At 42.3% G+C, this 21,074-nt stretch overlaps 1 protein-coding gene across 1 annotated transcript; it reads left to right on the forward strand.

Annotated features, from left to right (window-relative positions):
• The first annotated feature begins 1,632 nt into the window (after window positions 1–1,632).
• LOC108791546 (sulfotransferase 1C2-like) lies at window positions 1,633–16,842 on the forward strand. The gene is made up of 7 exons (XM_018562058.1): window positions 1,633–1,811; window positions 6,551–6,673; window positions 12,371–12,468; window positions 12,540–12,666; window positions 15,212–15,306; window positions 15,744–15,924; window positions 16,729–16,842. The coding sequence occupies exons 1-7, from the start codon at window positions 1,685–1,687 to the stop codon at window positions 16,839–16,841; spliced, it is 864 nt and encodes a 287-aa protein (XP_018417560.1). The 5' UTR covers window positions 1,633–1,684; the 3' UTR covers window position 16,842.
• Window positions 16,843–21,074: the final 4,232 nt, after the last annotated feature.

The raw sequence follows: 21,074 nt of genomic DNA on the forward strand, positions 1-21,074 counted from the left end.
GGTTTGTATGCAGATTTGGAATTCCCTTCTAGAGTTGGTAACCTTGTACTCTGGGAACACACTAAAACCAGCTCTGTATTTGCCTCTGTTGCAATGCCTCGGATTCACTTGACATTCAGGAATGAGATGTGTAGTCTATCTGGGTTCAGTACAGACGGGGTCAGCAGGCAAGTACTTATGAGGTGTTTGAGTATTGTGGTTGTATTGGATGGATTTGGTAGTGCTAGCATTTCAAGTTGTCAACAGACTCCTCTGCTAACAGTAAATCTTAAGTGTTAATTATTTGGTGTCCCAAAATAGATGGAAGAATAAGTGTAAATATCAATAAGTAAATTGTGCTTCACAATTACACCTGATATAAATAGATACTACAGATGCATTCAGCTAAAATAATTAAAGTCCCTTTGTGAAAGACTCCCCAAATACTCCATATTAAGGTGCATAAATATTCCCCATGAAGTGCATATAGCTTTCTTCCAGTGACGCCTCTCCCCAAACGTGTGCCACACCACTGATTTCAACTGCACTCACCAAATTGGGTGGACCAAGCTATCAAAACTGGTCATAAAGTGCTCGGAACTAATCTCCAGTTTACAAGGCTCGGTTTTCTCAGCAATCCACTTTTGACGCTGACATTTGCACACTGTGGCTGAGATGTAGCATGGCTTGTGGGATCAGGACAATATCTGATCTGCTGAGGATTCATTTGTGGATTAATGTTCATGTCTGAAACTCCAAATGCTTTGTGCAGCTGGATGGCAAGCATAGACGTAGGGCCAATCCTGGGCTCAGGAGATTCTGGTTGTCTCAAAGGGAAGATTGCTTCAGGAGTCAGGTGATCATATGCTCACTGCCCCTTTTTCTGTTTTTTGAGACATTTTCCTGTTTATGGCTGGCATTCTATTCACCCATCCAAGTAGAGGCTGACCTAAAATCAGCTGCTCTGGGCCCTATGGAATGTAGGATCCAATTTCTACTGTGTGACCAGGTTCTGGGACCTCACTATATAGTAGACCTCGGTGCTGAATTCTCAACAACCAAACCATGCTCCTTGTTTCTAGTATCCAGGTGGTGCTGGATAGTAAGCACCTACTTCACTTTTTGCTTGGCTGGACTGATATGTAGAATTCTTTTTCTACTGTCTTGACAGTTTGTACTGGAAGTGAAGTGGTTGTTTAACCCCTTCGTGACTGACAACGTACAGTGTACGTCGCCAGCATCGGGGCTGTTTAAACAGACTCCCGGTGACTTTTGCCGCCGGGAGTCTTTAAACTTGTAGAGAGTCCCGAGCTGGGAATTAAGAACTATGGAAGGATTTAGGCCTAGTGACATGTAGATTACCTATCTTATCAGTACACTGTGTACAGGTCTATGTAGTTGAATGGGCAGTACAAAAATAGTTTTTCACAGGATCTTTTAATGATTGCCTGTCTCCCACTGACTCTTGGTCTTTTCATTCTTTAGCATCGATCCCATTACTGCACCTCTCCCTCTCAGTCTAGATTGGGTGCCTGTGCCAAGTTTCTGGATCAGTAATGTTTGAGAGGAAAGTATGTTTTGCTTCAGGCTGCCACTCCCTCTTTTCTTTGGCTATAACTTTCCCTGAGATTTTTATTCCCTTCACAATCTAAAGCAGGGTTGAGGCTGCATTTGCTGAGTGTGTATTTGCTGACGTGGCATCACGATGGCAGGCAAGCTAACCGTTGTGGAGGGCATGGCTGTGGCTGAAGTTGTTGCTGCAAACTGGGAACAAATCTACAACTTCCAAGCAAGACCTGGAGACATCTTAATAGACACTTACCCCAAATCTGGTCAGTACACAACCTCCATTATTTTAGGGTTTAGTATAGAAGAAATGCTTTGAGGTTTATACTTGATACTGTATAGTGAAGACTTGTAGAGCTTTTTTCATAGAGCTCCAGAATCTTTTAATTTGTCCCATAGCTAAAGGTGACCACGAAGCAGTTTTGATCTTACATTGGAGTAGATCTTAGTGAACTTTATGAATAACTGTGTATGGAGGGCTGACACCATTGGATATAAATTGAATAGGTAACTTAAGAAGGTTGTTGCATTTTCTATGTAATGGTATATCTTTCTAATGGGCCAAATTTAAATAAAATCGTAATGCTGTGTGTCCAGCCTTAGTGCACTCTTTATAATGAGACCTCTAGAGAAGACAAATGGTTGTCAATTTATAGAATAGGGCAAGAAATAAGCAGCTTGGGATCTGTATCAATAGCATTTGGCACAGACAATTGTGAGTTTTTTAATGTTGCATCGTTCTCAGCAGTTTCAACTAGGACACAGGTCATGGAATGGGTGAAGCCTCTAATCTTCTGTCATATATAAATGTTTTGTGACTCTAGGAAAGCAACAAAATAAAAATACAAGAAGAAACAACAATGCCACTCTCCAAGCCAAGCTGGCTTCTCTCCCCTCAGTATGGAAGTCACAAAGATCTTGTTCTGACTTCCACACCCAAAGTCTATAGAGAAACAAAAAGGCAATGTGATGTGTACACTGCTTGCTGAATACATCTTATGGATTCAGTGGAGCAGTTTCTTCTATGAATTTCATAAAGATGTTTACATTTCAAAATTTTCAACCATTTTATCTAAAACATGTATTTGGTTTCAGCACATGCTGCTAATTGCCTTTTGTTCTAAAATGTAACTATTGATCACCACAGGGACAGTCCACCCTAAAGTGGTTTCAGTTATAGGTAAGTTCAGTGGGCTAACAGCAGAGATCTTACCTGCCTTTTGGGCTCTGTCCCTACACATCTTGTGGTCTTCGCACTCTTAGGCGCAATAGGGGGGAAATGCATCAAAATATTAATGAGTGCAATATGTTTACATATCACATTTATTTGTATTTTGAGGTGTTTTTTTTTTTGTATAAAGAGCTGCTGAAGGTTTGGGAAACACTTGGTAGTATATGAGGCTTATAGATAGGGGAGCACAACATTTAGGTTTTGATTGGGGATTCACTGAAATTTCGTCCAAAAATGGTACTTTCGGCATTATGCCCAAACGGCCATAAATTCAGTGCGTTTTGACTTTGTCTCCTCCCTGCTGTGTCCCCTCTGATTCCCATTGCTCACCCTCACATGTGTCTGCAGAGGGGGACACAAACTGGTGCCCAGCAGGGAGGATAGAAGGTTTCAGGATGCTGAGCAGGAGGCAGACAGCTGTCACTAGACTCTAAGCTCTCCTCCCGCTTGGTTCCTGTGACAGGCAGGGAGTCGGGATAGAATGGGGCATCACCCTGCCCAGCCTCCTGTGACAGGTGGAGGAAGGATGCAGAGTGGCTTACAAGCACTCCATGATCAGCTTATCTCTGAGTTTGTAAATAACTGAGGGCATAGAATGCTTCCTGTGTCCCCAGTTATAAATGAACAGGAAGTGTTCTACATCATGAATGTGGGCATAGTATTTCATACTATATACCCAGTTTATGAATTGACAGGAGCACTAAGTGTAGAGGCTTCCTGTTCATAACAGAGGCTGCAGAAAGAGATTTAGGACTCTGTTTTCACATTTTCTATTTTAAACGTGAAATATCAGGGCTCTGTTTAGACCTCTGATATTTCCCCAGTAAAGTAAAAAGTAAATACAAATAAAATAGTTTAGAAAGGTTAAAAAAAACATAATTTTTGGTTTTGGTCTAAATTCAATTTCAGTGCATCTCTAGTTTTGATTGGATGATTCATGTATGAGGGAAAGTAGGACAGTAGAGTGATGTGATTGAAAGTTGGCAGAGGGTAAGAGACGTCCAGAATATGTTTCGGAAGGTCTGAAGTCGATTTTATGAAAGTCATGAGATGAAGTCCAGAGATCAGAGGAGGAAAGTGGGACCTGTGGAATGAAGACCGAAGGAACTATGAGAGGCACTGTGAAATAGTCCATGACCAGTGTCAGAGGGACCTGGTCTTAGTGGGAGCATATTATGGATGTGAAGGGAAGAAAAGAATTTGTGAGACCGGACCATAGATGTGCACCCAGATAAATGCTACACGGGTCACTATACATGGAGGCAAAGTGAAGTTGACCGGTTTAAATTGTGGTTTAGAGGGCCAGAAAAGGCAGCAGCAACAGAGCAGACTAGAGACATGCATAAGCTGCTGTTCTCCCTCTCCTACTGACAAGAATGGAAGTTCATACTCCACTTGTGTGAAGTGTTGGTAGAACTCTACACCAGCCATCACATGCTGACATACAGAGTTTGTGTATGCCCATGCAAAACTTTTTTATAAGTTGTGGATAGAGAAGGGGAAGTGTTAGGTCCCCTGTAAGGTTTTTTTTTTGTTTTATTGCTAGCTGGGCCCCAGAGATTTTCCCTCACTTCCAGTCCTGCTGACAAAGTTTTATCAGGCAGGAGATGAGGGGAACATTCCAAAAGCCACTGATCAAACATTTTACTTTAGTCGCTAGAAGGCTAGAACCCCTGTCAGATTTGTATTTGTCTGTTGCATATTTTCTCTTTTACACTTTGGTCAAACAGCTGTCAGCAAAACAGGAAGTGTTGGTAAATACAGCTAACGGAGCCCCTGCATAGCAGTCAAAACCTGCCAGTTCTAACCCTTTCCCAGTCTAACCCAAACTAAAACACTGTTTAAATGATGACACATTTGTGGAATTTAAGGAACATAACAGGCATAGCAGAGGGAGACCTTAAAGACACTGGGGATTGGAGCAGATGCAGAAGAGGGCGACACTTAAGGGGAAGGAGCATAGTGGGGGAAGACAGTGATTATACAAGGGGAAAAGAGCAAAGTAGGCACAGTGGAGGAAGACACTGATGATTCTGGGGAAAGGAGCAGAGCAGACAGAGGAGAGCGACACTGCTGGCACTGGGAAAAGGAACAGAGCAGGCACAGTGGAGGAAGACACTGCTGACATTGGGGAAAGGAGCAGAGCAGGCACAGTGGAGGAAGACACTGCTGACAGGAGCAGAGCAGGCACAGTGGAGGAAGACACTGCTGACAGGAGCAGAGCAGGCACAGTGGAGGAAGACACTGATGACAGGAGCAGAGCAGACACAGGAGAAAGACACTGCTGACACTGGGGAAAGGAGCAGAGTGAGCACAGAGGAGGAAGACACTGATGATACTGGGGAAAGGAGCAGAGTGAGCACAGAGGAGAATGACACTGATGATACTGGGGAAAGGAGCAGAGCAGGCACAGTGGAGGAAGACACTGCTGGCAGCGGGGAAAGGAGCAGAGTGAGCACAGAGGAGGAAGACACTGATGATACTGGGGAAAGGAGCAGAGTGAGCACAGAGGAGAATGACACCGCAGCGCTTTACAATCACAATACAATTCAAGAAAATATGGTAAGCACTGCTGGCAGCGGGGAAAGGAGCAGAGTGAGCACAGAGGAGAATGACACTGCTGGCACTGGGGAAAGGAGCAGAGCAGGCACAGAGGAGGAAGACACTGCTGATACTGGGGAAAGGAGCAGAGTGAGCACAGAGTAGAAAGACACTGCTGATACTGGGGAAAGGAGCAGAGAAGAAACTGATGACACTGGGGAAAGGAGCAGAGGAGGAAGACACTGATGACACTGGGGAAAGGAGCAGAGCAGGCACAATGGAGGAAGACACTGGGGAAAGGAGCAGAGTGAGCACAGAGAACGACACTGCTGGCACTGGGGAAAGGAGCAGAGAAGGCACAGAGGAGGAAGACACTGCTGGCACTGGGGAAAGGAGCAGAGCAGACACAGGAGAACGACACTGCTGGCACTGGGGAAAGGAGCAGAGCAGGCACAACGGAGGAAGACACTGCTGGCACTGGGGAAAGGAGCAGAGCAGGCACAATGGAGGAAGACACTGATGACAGGAGCAGAGCAGGCACAGAGGAGGAAGACACTGATGATACTGGGGAAAGGAGCAGAGTGAGCACAGAGGAGAACGACACTGCTGGCACTGGGGAAAGGAGCTGAGCAGGCACAGAGGAGGAAGACACTGATGATACTGGGGAAAGGAGCAGGCACAGAGGAGGAAGACACTGCTGACACTGGGGAAAAGAGCAGCTCTGGCACAGAGGTTACAGACACCGATGATACTAAGGATACTAAGGAAAGCAGCAGAGCTGGCACAAAAGAGTGAAAAAGTGCTGAGAAACGGGATGGAGGACAGAACAGTGCGAATATGTTGAGTAGACTTCTGGAACGATGAGCCTCAGAACATGGAAGAGGTGATACTAAGGAAGGGGGGTGGGAGCAGCCAGCCAGGAGGGGGGTAACAGATACTGATAGTAACTTTTAGGAAAAGAGAGAGGAATACTAAGGAATGAAGATTGAGAGGGGTGCATGAGACCTGAGGGTAATTCATGGAAAATCCCTCCACAACCCCGGACAGGAAACTCTCTCCATACTTTCCAACTTCGAAATGTATAGTTTTGAGGGGAGTAGCCCTGCAATCATTTTTCCCTACATGGGAAACCTCTGCAAGGATAGCTGTTGCATACTCCAGAGCAATCTATGTGTGTATATATAATAATGATTGGTATGTCTGGGTCTTTGATGAGAGAACATGTGATTTCAGGGACCACTTGGATGCAGGAGATCGTGGATCTGATCCTACATGATGGAGATGAGCAGATATGCATGAGAGCACCTATATCTGAGAGAATACCCTTCATTGAACTTCTTCATCTAATGAAGCCAGGTCAGGAGAAATTGTGAGAATATACTGATGATTCCATTTACACACACACATTTAGCTCTTCCTCATGGTGCCTCTATGGCAGTGTTGGACACTGAAACTATAAATGTCACAGACTAGTAACTAGCAGATATGTGTTTTTGGAGATTCATAAAGGGAAAGTGGTCTATGACGAACAATTTAATAAATGCTGAGCTCAAACTGTCTACCCAACACACAAGTAGTAGGTTCACATGTTGTGAGTGACAACACTAATCCCAGATCATGCAATTGTTGGGACCTCTATCAAGGGGAATTGGATGTGGGTACAGTAAAAATATCTGGCTGGTTACGAGCAGATTTTGAGACACATTTACTGAGACTCTAGCTGGTCAGCTGAGAGCTTAATGATATCACAAGAGGGCAATGAGAACAGGCTCTTCCCACAAAGGAATCTCAGGGTTTGTGTTTTTTTTTAACAGGTAAGTATATATTGGTTTTAACACATATAACAAGACACTTACAATACAGAGAAAATGAAATAACATCATCTCAATACAGAATATCAGCAATTGGTACAAGACAATACATTAATGAAAAAATAAAGAAAAAAAAAATACATATAAACTGAACAGACACTACCAAATTAAAGAAGGTGTGGATCGTTGGTCTCTTGTGTTTGCAGCACGGCCGATCCCATCAGTTGATCCGGCCCTGCTACTGAGTAAAAAAGTTACCAGGGAATTTGAGGACAAAGGTGGAGGTTATCTCAGGTTGGCACGCAGTAACCTGGGTAATTATTGGTTCAGTTAAACATTTTGTTTGGCTGGTCAGCAGACCTGAGAGACAGATGCAGACGCTATATCAGTAAAACAATGTAAGCAACACTGAACATCAAATCATAAAATTATTATACAGGATTTATATAGCGCCAACAGTTTGCGCAGCGCTTTACAATCACAATACAATTCAAGAAAATATGGTAAGGAGGGCCCTGCCCATGAGGGCTTACAATCTAAAAGGGAGGGGCAAGTGATACATGAGGAGGTAACTTAACCAATGACACAAATTACAGTGGATGCTATGGACAGCACAATTTCCCTTCCAGATATACTATAAAGAAAATCCCAGAGGCTGAAGATGGTTATGTCACACAGCACCCATGGGGTTAATAGGACTGGGTGAAATATCACTTGGCATTCCTCTCTGGATTTGATAAATAAAGTGGCAATACGAGTGCATTTTATTTGCTTCTTGAACTTTATGATCCCCAATCAAACTGTTAGCCTTATTTGTAATTTTACAGCTGTAGGCACAATTTAAAACATAATTCGTGTTTAATTTGCCATATTGGTTATTATCTTAGCCATTTGTCTTATTTTCAACTATCATGGGCCCTCATTATCAAAAATAATGGATGGTATAGATTGGCTTTCAAGACTAAGGTGTACGTTTAATAAACTGTGAAAGAGTGTGATAAGCAGTGAGAACGCTTTTCTCACCTTAGCAAAGTGAAAAGTCTAGAAAATGGTGTTCAGTAACCCGTGATAAGTCAAGTAGAGAACAGTTTTATCACTGGATAAGTATTGTGAAAAGTACCCTTGATTTAGCACCCTGTCAGACCTGGTGATAAAGGCCTTTTTCTTGTGAAGCACTGAGCAAAGATACAGGAACTTGTCATAAACCTACTTCCTTTATAGACAGACCAGGAAAAAGAAGCACAACTCCTTCACTATGTTTGTTGAGGTAGATTTGGCAGCAGCAATTGTGGCATGCATAGCAGCTGCAGTGCATGTAACCCAGGAAGGGATTGGGAATGTTCGCTTCAGGAAACCACGTGTGTACAGGACCCGCAGAGTCCTGGATGAGCTTTCAGATCACGATGTGGAGGACATGTTTAGACTGAACCGTCAGGGGATCATGGAGCTTTACAACCTTATTGCTGAGGATCTCGAGCCCCTGGCAGGAAGAGATCTGTGAATGCGGAACCATCCTCCGTGCTGTGAATGCGGAAGTAATGTGTAAATACATAATTTCCGCATTCAGCTGTCATTCATCTGGCTGCTATTGCCAGAGAGAAGAAGCTGATAAAGCAGATCTCTGCTTCATCAGCTTATTTTGGGGTCCCCAGGTGACATTAGGGGTCTTGGAGACCCCTAATGTCTCCATAAAGAGGACCTGTCAGTGTGCCTTTGCTATATAATAGCAATCACATTATAGTGTAAAAACACATAAAAAGATTTAGAAAAAAAAGAGTAACATATCAAAAAAGTTTTACAAAACCCCCAACAATTCTTAAGTCCACCACCACCACGTTTACGCACATATAAACGTAAATACGTGTCCGGTGCACCAGCGCGCAAAATCGACAATTGCGCTACACACGTAACATATCGCCGCAAATGTCGCAGTGAGAGCAATCATTTTAGGGCCATCAATCACTGATAACACTAAACTGCTGAGCGGGAAAAGCTTTGAAAGCGTCGCCTATGGCCAATTTTGGGTATTAGAGTTTGTGGAGGTTTCGCGCACACAATTTTAAGGCTTGACATGTTTGTTGACTTTTTACCCGACGTGACCCCGTCTTTTATATTTTACCCAATTATTGGGTAATAATAAATGTTTTAGCATTTAATATGGGGGAAACAGTTTATTTATAAAACAATTCAGGGAATTTTTCCTTAACCAGTTGCTGACCGGGGTGTTTATACCCCTTCCCATCCAGGCCATTTTTCAGTATTCAGCGCTGCGGTACTTTGACATTTATTCCGTCATGCAGCGCTGTACTGAAATTAATTATATACCATTTTTTTTAGGGATAGATAGAGCTTTATTTTGGTGGTATTTATTCACCACTGGGGGTTTTATTTTTTACTATATTTTTGGCAAATTACTGAAACACTTTTTTTAACATTACGTTAGGAAAAAATTATTATTACCCAATTATTTTGGTAAGATATAAAAGTCGGGGTCACGTCGGGTAAATAGACACCAAACATGCCATGCTTAAAAATTGCATGCACCGGCGAAATCGCGCAAAACTACCACACTCAAATTTGACCATAGGCAACGCTTTAAAAGCTTTTACAGCTCATCAGTTTAGTGTTATCAGTGATTGATGGCCCTAGAACTATTGCTCTCACTGCGACGTTCGCGGCGATATGTATCATGTGCGGTGTAATGGGCACAATCGTCGTTTACGCAGGCATGCGCACCTGACGCATGTTTGCATGTGTGTATGTATGGGTGGGGACTTTAAAAAAAAATTTTGTTTTTTTAAATTCTTTTTTATGTGTAACTTTTAATTTTTTGGGGGAAACTAATTTTTTTTCCTCTTTTTTTTCCCCACTTAACTTTATTGCTATCACATAGGGGGGCTAAGAAACCCCCTTATGTGATAGCAAAAGAAGTGACAGGTCCTCTTTATGGAGACATCAGGGGTCTCCAAGACCCCTAATGTCACCTAGGACCCCCCTGAAGAAGCTGATTCATCTGCTTCTCTCCAGCGTCTGAAGCTGGAGAGTGACACGAGACAGCGGAAGTGATGTAATATACATCACTTCCGCATTCTGACACCGGAGAGGGGAGCGGAGGGAGATCGTGTACCGACCTCCCTCTGATCCCCTGTCAAAGAAGCACTATGCTGGTCCCGGGCTCACACCGGGCACAGCGGAGCCCGGGACCAGCGTGACAACTGGAGGGGGGCGCGGAGGGATGGGGGGACAGGGGCCGGCAGCTTATACAAGCAATCCGCCGGCTCTAAAGCCGGCGGATCGCTTGTATGTTAACGGGCATCGCTGCCTGTTTTTAAATTGATGGCATTTCCCGTTCGCGCTCGGTGGGCGGGGCTAACAGCCCGTGTATACACGGCCTGTTATATCCAGAAAACTCCCGGCCGGCCGTTTATGTACAACGGCCGGCCGTGAAGTGGTTAATATTGTAAAAGAATAAAAACACCAGTGGTGATTAAATATAACCAAAAGAAAGCTCTATCTGTCCCCAAAAAATGGTATAAAATGTATTTCAGTGCAGCGTTGCATGATGGAAAAAATGTCAGTCAAACTACTGCAGCGCAGAATACTGAAACATGGCCTGGATGGGGAGGGGGTGTAACACCGCGGACTTCAAGTGGTTAAATACATTGGGATTTCATTTGCAGAGCACCTTTTCGGTGAGTTTGGTAGTTTGATTCATGCTTTTGTACTGGTACATGCTGAACAAATCAGAACATGTAAATCCTGCTTTTTAGCAATTTTCATCATTTTAACAGAGAAATAACTGTTGCACTTTGCTATAGAGGTGCTTTGTAATATTGTTATTGGGTGGTTTGGCAGAGTAAACTATGATCCTGTCAGGAGGATTGTAGATTATCACAAAGGATGTCATTGTGCAGCTCAGAATACATTCCCCGCATTGCTTTCTCTACTTATCACTTGTGACAACTTATCTCAGCCTTTCACAGCTGTTTCGTGTGATAAGTTTTCTTTCCGCAGGTTATTAAACAGCCTCTGTACAGCCGAGAAAAACAAAGAGATCTGCTGACTAAGTTAACTCGTGATAAAGCTAGTTTTATCACGGTTTATTAAACGTACACCTAAGGCTGATGTCACATGGGTAGCTGTGCCATTGACAACATTGCCAGTGGCAGAATCACATAGGAGAGCCTTCTACTTATTTCTGTGGACTCGCTAGCCCCGAATGTGGCAGAATCTCCCTTGCTAACGAAAGAATTACATCTTGCTCACCTGGCATGCGAGAGAGCGATTCCATAGACACTGGTAAATGGTCTCTTGGTGATCTTGACACTTTATGGTCCCCACATAAGCTGTTAGACATCTTTATAATTTTACAGATGTAGGTTCATTTTACAAAACCATATGTATGTGATGTATGTAAACAATGATTTTTATTTTCAGCTAGGACTTATTTACAGGTGTCACTGGTCATCATTACTAAAAAAAACAATGGATGGTATAGCAGATACCATTTATTGCAGCTTAGTGAATTGAGCCTTATGTCTTCTGTCAGGGGGTCACAATGTGACCATTCTGGGTCTGCATGTGTCACGTGATCACTGCGTACAGATTTCAAGACTAAGGGTTCATTCACACTAATTGTAAATGTGCGTTTTGGGATCCCTGCAACAGCAACCTTTGAATTCCTGTAGCAGGAATCCCATATATGCAGTTTTGAAGCAGCCGCTGTCACCCATTCAAGATAATGATTGGGTGACAGCGGCTGCGTTTGAAATTGGAAGTCTGCAGGCCCTTAGCATGTAATTGTGTGTGATACGATTAGATGTGGCTTGGAATAGATCACTATCCCTTGACACAACTGTGCTGCTGGTAACACACAGTGCAGGAGAGCTTTCTGCTTACCTCTATGAAAATGCTCTCTCGCTGACCCCGATTGCTGCAGTATCTCCCAATAATGAGGGGATGACAATGCGACGGTTTAACTAGCAAGAACGATTTCACAGAGACTGGTAAGATCTTGATCCTGAAACTAGCAAGTTGTACCCAACATCATGATCGCCCCTGTGACATCAGCTTAACAAAGAAAAGCTGCTTGTACTAATGTGAAGATTTTCGTGATAAATTCAGAGGCAGTTTGAGGATGCTAAATTTTGCTCTGTATTGGTAAGGGTAGATTTTGTGTTTTTGGGAGACAGATTTGTTTTTTTACTGCTTGACCTATCTATCTCTGACATCTACATTGAAGGGTTTGAAGAGGTGAATGCCAGGCCGTCACCACGAGTACTGAAGAGCCACCTGCCCTACCAGCTGGTTCCACCATCATTCTGGAAACACAACTGCAAGGTATGTGACTGTCTGTGAATCATGCACTCTAGAGATGACATTGGCTAAAAGTGAGAGTATTTTCTTTGCAGGTCATTTACGTGGCACGCAATGCCAGAGATACTTTGACTTCCTTCTTCCACTTTGACCATCTTGTGCTGATCCACCCAGATCCTGAGCCGTTCGAGGACTACCTGCAGCGGTTTATGAAAGGAGATGGTGAGGGGGAAAAACTGCATTAAGATTATTAGGGGTAAAATTTGTGGACCCCAGGCAGCTGGTGACATGAAGAGGTCTTAGACAATATTTGTGACCCTTTTAGGATTTTCCTGATTTCTGTATGGATAGCTCCTGTGGTGCGATCTATCCTTCATTTCAGTCTTCATAATAAAGGTAATCTTATTTAAAGCCAGCCTATCTAACCTTGGCAACCTGCATGATTACATTTCTGAAATATTAATATATGTAACTATCATTTAAATCCCAAGAAAATAAAAACATCTGGGAGATTATCATTACTTCTGCAGGCAGGCAAACAAATTTCTGAAATCACCCCACCCCTAGACATTGGGATTTACACGACTGTGTCATCTATAGTAGGCATCTTATCACAGAAGGTAGATGCTGACATTAGATGATTGCTGAACAAGATGGAACTGTCCTGGGATGGAAGATGAAGGTATTGTCAGGGGAAGTAATGCAATCTCTGTTAGACATAAATACTGTGTCCTATGACCACTCTGATCTGCGCAAGAGACAGGCTAATCCAATACAAAATAGTCCACAGGGCGTATTACACACCGGCCAGACTCGCGAGGATGCGCTCCTCAGCCACTACTACTTGCTGGCGGTGTCTATACGAACCGGCAGACCTCACCCACGTCTTATGGAGTTGTCCAAAAATTCAGGAATTCAGGAATACTGGAAGGGGGTGACTGGGGGTGGCGGTGGCAAATATCCTAAATACTCCAATTCCAATGACTAGCAGAATTTGTATATTGGGCCTCATAGATGACCTTGTTCCCTCAGTGGCGTCACGTACTCTGTTGATTTAGCTGTTGTTCTATGCCAGAAAAGTCAGTTAGTCAACGCCTCCCTGCCATTACATAAAGCGGCATACGCTTGCAGAGGGTGCCCTATAAAGTTCGACAAAGTATGGTCGGGGTGGATAGAGTCCAGCGTTTTGCTGGGGGTATAGCCAACCACTCTAGGGAAAGCCTTCTGTCACAATGATACCCTCACAGGGGCATGACGGTTCTTCTACATCCTAAAACCCTCGGGAGAGACAACCTGGCAGGGGTGCAGAGAGAGTGTGGAGTTCACCTTCCTTATGTTTGAATTTTTACCCTCAGCTCATTTGATGGGAAAATGTCACAATTTTACAAGACATAAGATGTAAGATATTCATTTTGATGGGATTTACTGGAGAGAGGATATGTTATGGTGAAGTAGGAGTCCTATATGTATCTATGGGGTGGGGGGAGTCTGATTGGGGCTTGTTTTATGGCGTATTATGTAAGATTTGGCATATGTTATGTCGCACTGCATAACGCGTTGATATAAAAAGAATGTAAAAAAAAAAAGACAAATACTGAGCATTAAAGAACGTCAAATAAATGACCCTGCAGCTAGGTCTCTTAAAACGACCACACACACAACATACTGCATTGCTGTATCTCTGTTGAACCAGCAGTTTAAACGATCTGATTTGTAGACTCAAAAAGTATGTGAATCCTATTAGGTAATTACAGAAAAATTCTTCTGTTTAAAAAACATGACTGTGTGTGTAATAAAATGCCTGATTTCAGGAGCCATTCATTGTAAAATCCTGCAAACTATTTACAATCTTTTATGGGACAAGGTACATATATACAACAATTGAAAGCAAAAAGCGACAAGAGGCTCGATCCTGTTTGACAGGATTTTCCAGTGAGGTTGCAGCTGCAAAGCCGTATTAAATTTTTCTGCAATACAAAAATCCTAAACTGATAATTTGCCACAATAATCCCTTATTAAATATTATGATTTGCATAATGGCTGCACCTTTCAAGGTCATTTTCTATCTATAGGATGCACTGCAAGGGCCACTTTAAGATAGTGTGGATAGGTGTGATGGTGATTCAGGGAATTGGATTCTGTAGTGAGGATTGTGTGGTAGGATTCAGGGATTTGATGGGTGCCCTGTTGTGTTATATCATAATAAAAGTCTTGCTTATCTGTACTTTGTGTCCACTTCCCTAATTGTATATTGGGGCTTTATATTTGCAGCAAAGAAAAGTAGTGGGGAACATAGCAGAATTCAACCAGTGGGTAGGTGAGAGTTCCAGAAGGGAATAGGAATAATTTGCAGTCATTGGACCCTTCATGTATGGCTTAGGGATGTGGGTGGAGTAAGAAACAAAACATTGTGTACTTATGGTAAGCTGGGTGTAGCTATAAATAAAGAATTGAAGCTGGTGTTAGGTAGACTGTTCCCAATGTTCATTGCCTTGCTTCACTTTCAGTTTTTACAGGAGTATAAAACAGGGTGGAGAAAACCTAAAAATGGTGGCAGGTAAGATTGGATTCTATAGTGTGGATAGGTATGATGGTATCTCAGGGAATTGGATCCTGTAGTGAGGACTGTGTGGTAGTTTTCAGAGATTTGTCGGGTTCTCTGCCACGTTATACCATAAAAGAAATCTTGCTTATCTTGCAAGTCTTGCTTATCTGTACTTGTAAACTGTGTGTATTGGCTGGTGACTATTGTTTTCTGTCTGCACAGTGGGCTGGGGCTCCTGGTACGATCATGTGAAAGGTTTCTGGGCAGCAAGAGAGAAGGAAAACATTTTATATATATTGTTTGAAGATAAAAAAAAGGTGAGAACATAAAAAAATCCCTTTTTCGTTTTTTTCTTTACTTCATTTGCAAAGTAAAGACATTGAAATGAATGTCTGTCGGGTTCAACCTCACAAACCCCAGCCGTCTGAGGTCAAGATCTGGCAAAACAAACCTCCAGAGCAACTAAGGGCAGTTTGGACAGAATGGAATCAATAAAACCCCTTCCTGATCATACAAAAGCTTTTGGCTCATTGCTGTGGTTCATTATTCATGCTCCATTCCTTAAAACTGGTCAACTTTCCTTGTAAGGAAAACCATGGAGCAATTTTTTTACTGTATTGATTTGGCCATTATGACTCACACCTAAGAATCCTTTCTCATGCTGATGGTAAAATCATCCTTATTCCAGACAATACTGATGTATTTGTACAACATTATAGTTCATTTCTTTCACATATTCTGATTACTCTCTCAGAACCCCTCACAGGAGATTCAGAAAGTGGCAAAGTTTCTTGGTAAAGAGCTGTCAGAAGATTTACTACTCAAAATTGCGAAACTCAGCTCATTTGAACACATGAAGAATAACCCCATGGCCAATAATTCTGACTTCCCCAAGGAAATTCTTGATCAGTCGGAGAAAAGCTTCATGAGAAAAGGTAAACTGTTGGTTTGAGAAGACAGGTGCCATGACTCAGGGTTTTTGTTTCCCTATGCTAGCCTGATTTATTTTAACCATTATAAGGACAGTTCTGTATGGATGACACCAGTGGTGTCCCCTGTAAGCATTTTGCTAGTCATAATTTTTATTTTATTTAATTTCACAATGAATACTGAATAGGAGACTGCCATGGCTGCTGTTTCTGTAATGGTACTGCATGTGATCATGAGGCAGGTGAACAGTAGAGATATCCATGCTCTAAATCTGCATCACACACATTCACCAAAAGCACTTGGGTCCAGCCAAGGCCCAACACAGACACCAGCAGCCACTTATGTACTGTTTGAACACATTTCTGGGTACTTTCAGCTCTTCATAAATGGTAAACGTTCACAATCTTGCACTGGAAAATATATTGTGTTAATGCTGAAAACATGTATAGCATGGCCCACTTCTTTGATTCTATATTGGGTCTTTATATTTGCAGCAAAGGGAACTAGTTGGGAACATAGTAGAATTCAGTCAGTGGGTAGGTGAGAGTTCCAGAAGGGAATGGGAATAATTTGCAGCCACTGAACCCTTCCAGTATTGCTTAGGGATGTGGGTGGAGTAAGAAATTCTTCCTAGAATATTGTGTTGATATCGTAAACTGGGTGCAGCTATGCATAAAGATTAGAACCTGGATTAGGTAGACCTAGGTGCATTGCCTGGCCTCACTTTCTACAGGAGTATAGAACAGGCTGGAGAAAACATAACAATGTTGCTGACTTTTTCTGAATTTCTTGTCTTCCTGGACTGGCAGGTAAAGTTGGAGACTGGAAGACGCTGTTCACCGCCCAGCAAAATGAGATGTTTGAAGCAGATTATGAACGTCAGATGAGTGACACCACTCTGAAATTCCCAAAACTGAAATGAAGAATGAGCATTTCTCCTGGACACTGATACGTCTTTTTCTGATCGGGGATAAGATCAATCTCTGTTTTGGGCCTAAGTGAGAAGAAATATGCTATTGATTTTCTTCAATGCACTTCTTCCCACTTAAGCATAGTAAATCACATCCTATGTTTGGTTATATCTTACACTATGGAAATAAGGGGACAGATTTTATAAGTGTGTCAAATAGCTATGGTCTTCTTAAAACAAAGACTATTCTCATAAAAGCATGAGCTGAAATCACTACATTACATACAGATAATGTGTTTTTCTCCTTTCCATGTTCAAGGCCAGAGAGTGAATTAAGCTGCCCATACACCTTACAACCATCGTACGACTTTCGTTGTGCGATGATTGTAAGGTCATTAAAATTTCGTACATCTGCCCATCTTGGACAGGCAGATCGTACTTGCGATCATTGCAAGCCCTCCACGCCGAGGGGAGGGCTTGTCGATGATTGCAATGCTGAGCGTGCAGTGTTGGGCTTGCGGCTTTCGTCTTCCGAGCACGCTACCAATCGTCCGATTTTCGGCAGGTTTTACACCGTGGTAGGAAGACAAAGTCGTGCGACCGTACAGTAGATGTGGTCGCACGCTGCCCATACACCTGCCGATTATCGTACGATCGCGGGATCGTCCGATAATCGGCAGGTGTATGGGCACCTTAAGGCTTCATTCACAATAGAAGATTTGGGATTCCTGCGTCAAGAATACATAGGTTCCTACAGCAGTTTTCTTTAACTGTTGGCACTAATGGCTGCCAGCTGAACGATCCTAATGGCTGCCAGCTGAACGATCCACCTGCTGTTGCATACTCAAAGTTTTCAACAGTTTTTCACACAGACTTGAGGGGCTGCTCATCCAAGGCTCTGGGGCTTCCACCACGAACATATAAAAAAAAAAAAGGGAACAGAGCGCCACCTCCGTGTGTAAAATCGTTTGTTAAGATAAATAAAACAAGGGATAAAAGTACTCACAAGCAAACGTTTTTATCACGCTTTAACAACAAACAAGAGGCCACACAGTTGGGGTGATACCATGTTGGGTTAACAGACAATGTAACATGGTTGCCTCCGGTCACATCCCCCTCCACCGGCCGCAGTCAGCCAAGATTGGTGCGCTTCATCAGAATCATGGCTTGCTTTCCCTAAGAGTAGGGTATAAGACTGGAAACCAACCAGAGAAAAATTCTCGATTATGACTTGTCTTGGAGTGATTGGCTCTACCGCAGCATTACAAGGGATTTGCTATTATACGGCCATATATGCCGCCCAATGATCACACAGCCTCTGTCTAATTAATGAATCAGCCCGACATTCAATTCATGTGGAGATTTCAAATGCATGGGGCGATCTTATATTATGAGCTAAGCAGTACTTCAAACTTAGCACTGCTTATTAATACTCGGCAATATGCATCCAATCTACCCACATCTCTCAAAGGAAATGGAATAAAAAGTGAACAATATTATAAAAGTGAATCCCAAATTGTGAACGAAGCATAAGTAAACTTTGTACCTGATACCTTCACCAACTTTATATTTTCCCCCAGCGTCAGCTCTTTTTCTGGGTCAGAGTTATACTGTAAAAGGAGACGGGAACAATAAACAGTGACATGTGACCATTGTACACATAAAGCTGCACAGTTATTGTGTAACCTTGGTTCAGTAATGGATCCAGCCAAAATTCTGTGGAGGGGCTCCAGAGAATTCAAACTTTTTAGTTTTTTGGATTCTCCCTCCTTCTAATAACTGTTATTTTTTTATTTACTGATTATGCAGGAACATCTGTTACCTCTCTACTTTTTCCTATGGGACAAGAACGCTGTTCATTCTGCAGTAAGATCACAATAGCAGCGTTGCCAACCTGTGGACAGGGTAGTTTTCCATAGACAATAAATTCCAACTGAACTCTGTTTAAATGAGGTAAATACATTCCAGGGGCATGAAAACGAAAGGTCTTCAATGTCTTAAGGTACCCATACACCTTACAATAATTGTCCGGTTTTTTTTTGTACGATCATCGATCAACTGGCCCACAACGCACAGATCTCGATCGTACGATCCTCCATTTTCTCATACGATTTTATTCGAACGACGGAAATGATCTCTTGACCCGTTCCACATGCAATTGCAGGTTTCCTCCAGTGGTCCATGGCACTCTGCTTGTAAACAGAAGGATGCTTGGCTGTGGTCCAGTATTCCCGCATCCACTTCTGGTTTCTAATAATCTGCGCATGTCTGCTGAAAATCGTACGACTTTTGACAAATGTCTTAAATAAAAAAGGGGCAAAACAGAAATCTCAATATGAAATCCAGTAAGAGCGCATAAGAGCAAGAAAAACGTTCCCGTCCTTCCGGCCTAACCATATGAGATGACGTCAGTAGCTTACCCCCCACCCTACGCACGTTACGTCTCACGTGACTTCATCAGGGATGTGGAGTCTCTGACGTCCAGATCTCTATTTAAGCTTAAAAGGACCCACCCCCTCTTACCATAATACCCAATATAGAGGGGCACATCACAACCAGCTATGTATACAGAAGCACAGAAAATGACTAAATCAGGTCGGTGCAGTGATCATCAGCACAGAGGAAAGCTCAGAAGCAGGGGGGAAAAAAACAAAATCTCAACATGTAATATAAAATAAGTTTAAATACAAACATATGGTACGTAAATAATATGAAATGGGAATAAAATATGTATATAAAATATCCTGATCATATAAAAGAACCCTCGATAACACCAGCAATCATAGTTAAGCACAATGACAATCAAGCATTAGAAATAAAACAATTGAGGCCGAAGTCGACATTTAGACCAGATGGTTTTAGAGACCCCGCTTTGAAGATCCAGAGTGATTCTTTTCTGGCCAATTCTCTCTGCCAATTACCTCCCCTCCAATGTTTAGCTATTTTTTCTATGCCCCAGAACTGTAACTTTGCAGGATCTTTATGATGAACATCTCGAAAGTGTTTAGAGACTGAATGATCTTTGTAACCCTTTTTAATATTATAAATATGTTCTTAATTCTGGTGTCCAGTTTTCTAGTGGTGCGCCCAATATATTGAAGACCACAGGGGCATTCTAACCCGTAAACTACACCTTCCGTATCACAGGATATGAATTGTTTAATAGCAACCCTTTCATTACTGGTATTAATTTGGATATGTTTTCACCATTTTAAATTATTCGGGGCAAGTCTACATGCCTGAGAACGCCTACATGAGAAGAAGCCGCCTGCAACGGAAAAAGCAAGTCGGATTACTCCTTCGTGGATCAACCACACTCCTTGCTACAATATCCTTAATGGAGCAAGCTTTCTTGTACAAGCTTTGGTTTTGAAGGTATCAATTTCTTGAATGTATCATGTAATAATACAATATCCCAATGTTCAGCAATAATCTTCTCCACTTCTCCATGAACATTGAAATCAAAATCAAAAGCCAACTGTTGATACCTGGTTCTATTACCATTATTATCTCCTAACTCGCATAAATTGGCCCCTCGGTATGTTATGCAACCATGTGGGATGACGACAACTCACCACTGGAATGTAAATATTCCTGCCAGTGGCCATAAAAAAACGTTTTAGAGAACACTCTTATCTTCAATAAATAATTCCAGATCCAAGAAATGAATCTGATACTGTTGAACATTGAAAGAAAGCATAATATTCTGATCATTATTATTCAAAACCAGTAAAAAGGTTTCTAAAGCAGCCCTATCACCCCTCCAAATCATGATAATATTGTCAATCAAACGTTTAAAATATATCAACTGGTCAGGTTTTCTATCCAAAATCATCTCAGTTTCCCATTTCTGCATAAAAGCATTGGCAACGCTCGGGGCTAATTTGGCTCCCATTGCGACGTCAGTGCTTTGTCTATAAAAATTATTCCTGAACCAAAAATAGTTCTGTGACAAACTAAAGCGCAAGGACTCCGGGATAAATTCCTTCTGTTCAAAACATAACTATGTATCCTTCTGCAGCAGCCATTTCGTAGCAGCCAATGCTTCAATGTGGTCAATAATGGTATATAAAGATGCCACATCGGCAGTAATTAAAAAAACTATCTGAATCTACATAAACTGATTCTAAATCCTGTAGGAGGTGTTTAGTATCTCCAAAAGGTATGTATAACCTTGTTGTATTAACAGCTGGAGGAAGGTGTCTACATAGTGTGCCAACCTATTGGTAACTGAACCTATGTCGT

Source organism: Nanorana parkeri, unplaced genomic scaffold, assembly GCF_000935625.1.
Source record: "Nanorana parkeri isolate BGI_ZX_2015 unplaced genomic scaffold, ASM93562v1 scaffold559, whole genome shotgun sequence".
NCBI classification, from domain to species: Eukaryota; Metazoa; Chordata; class Amphibia; order Anura; family Dicroglossidae; genus Nanorana; species Nanorana parkeri.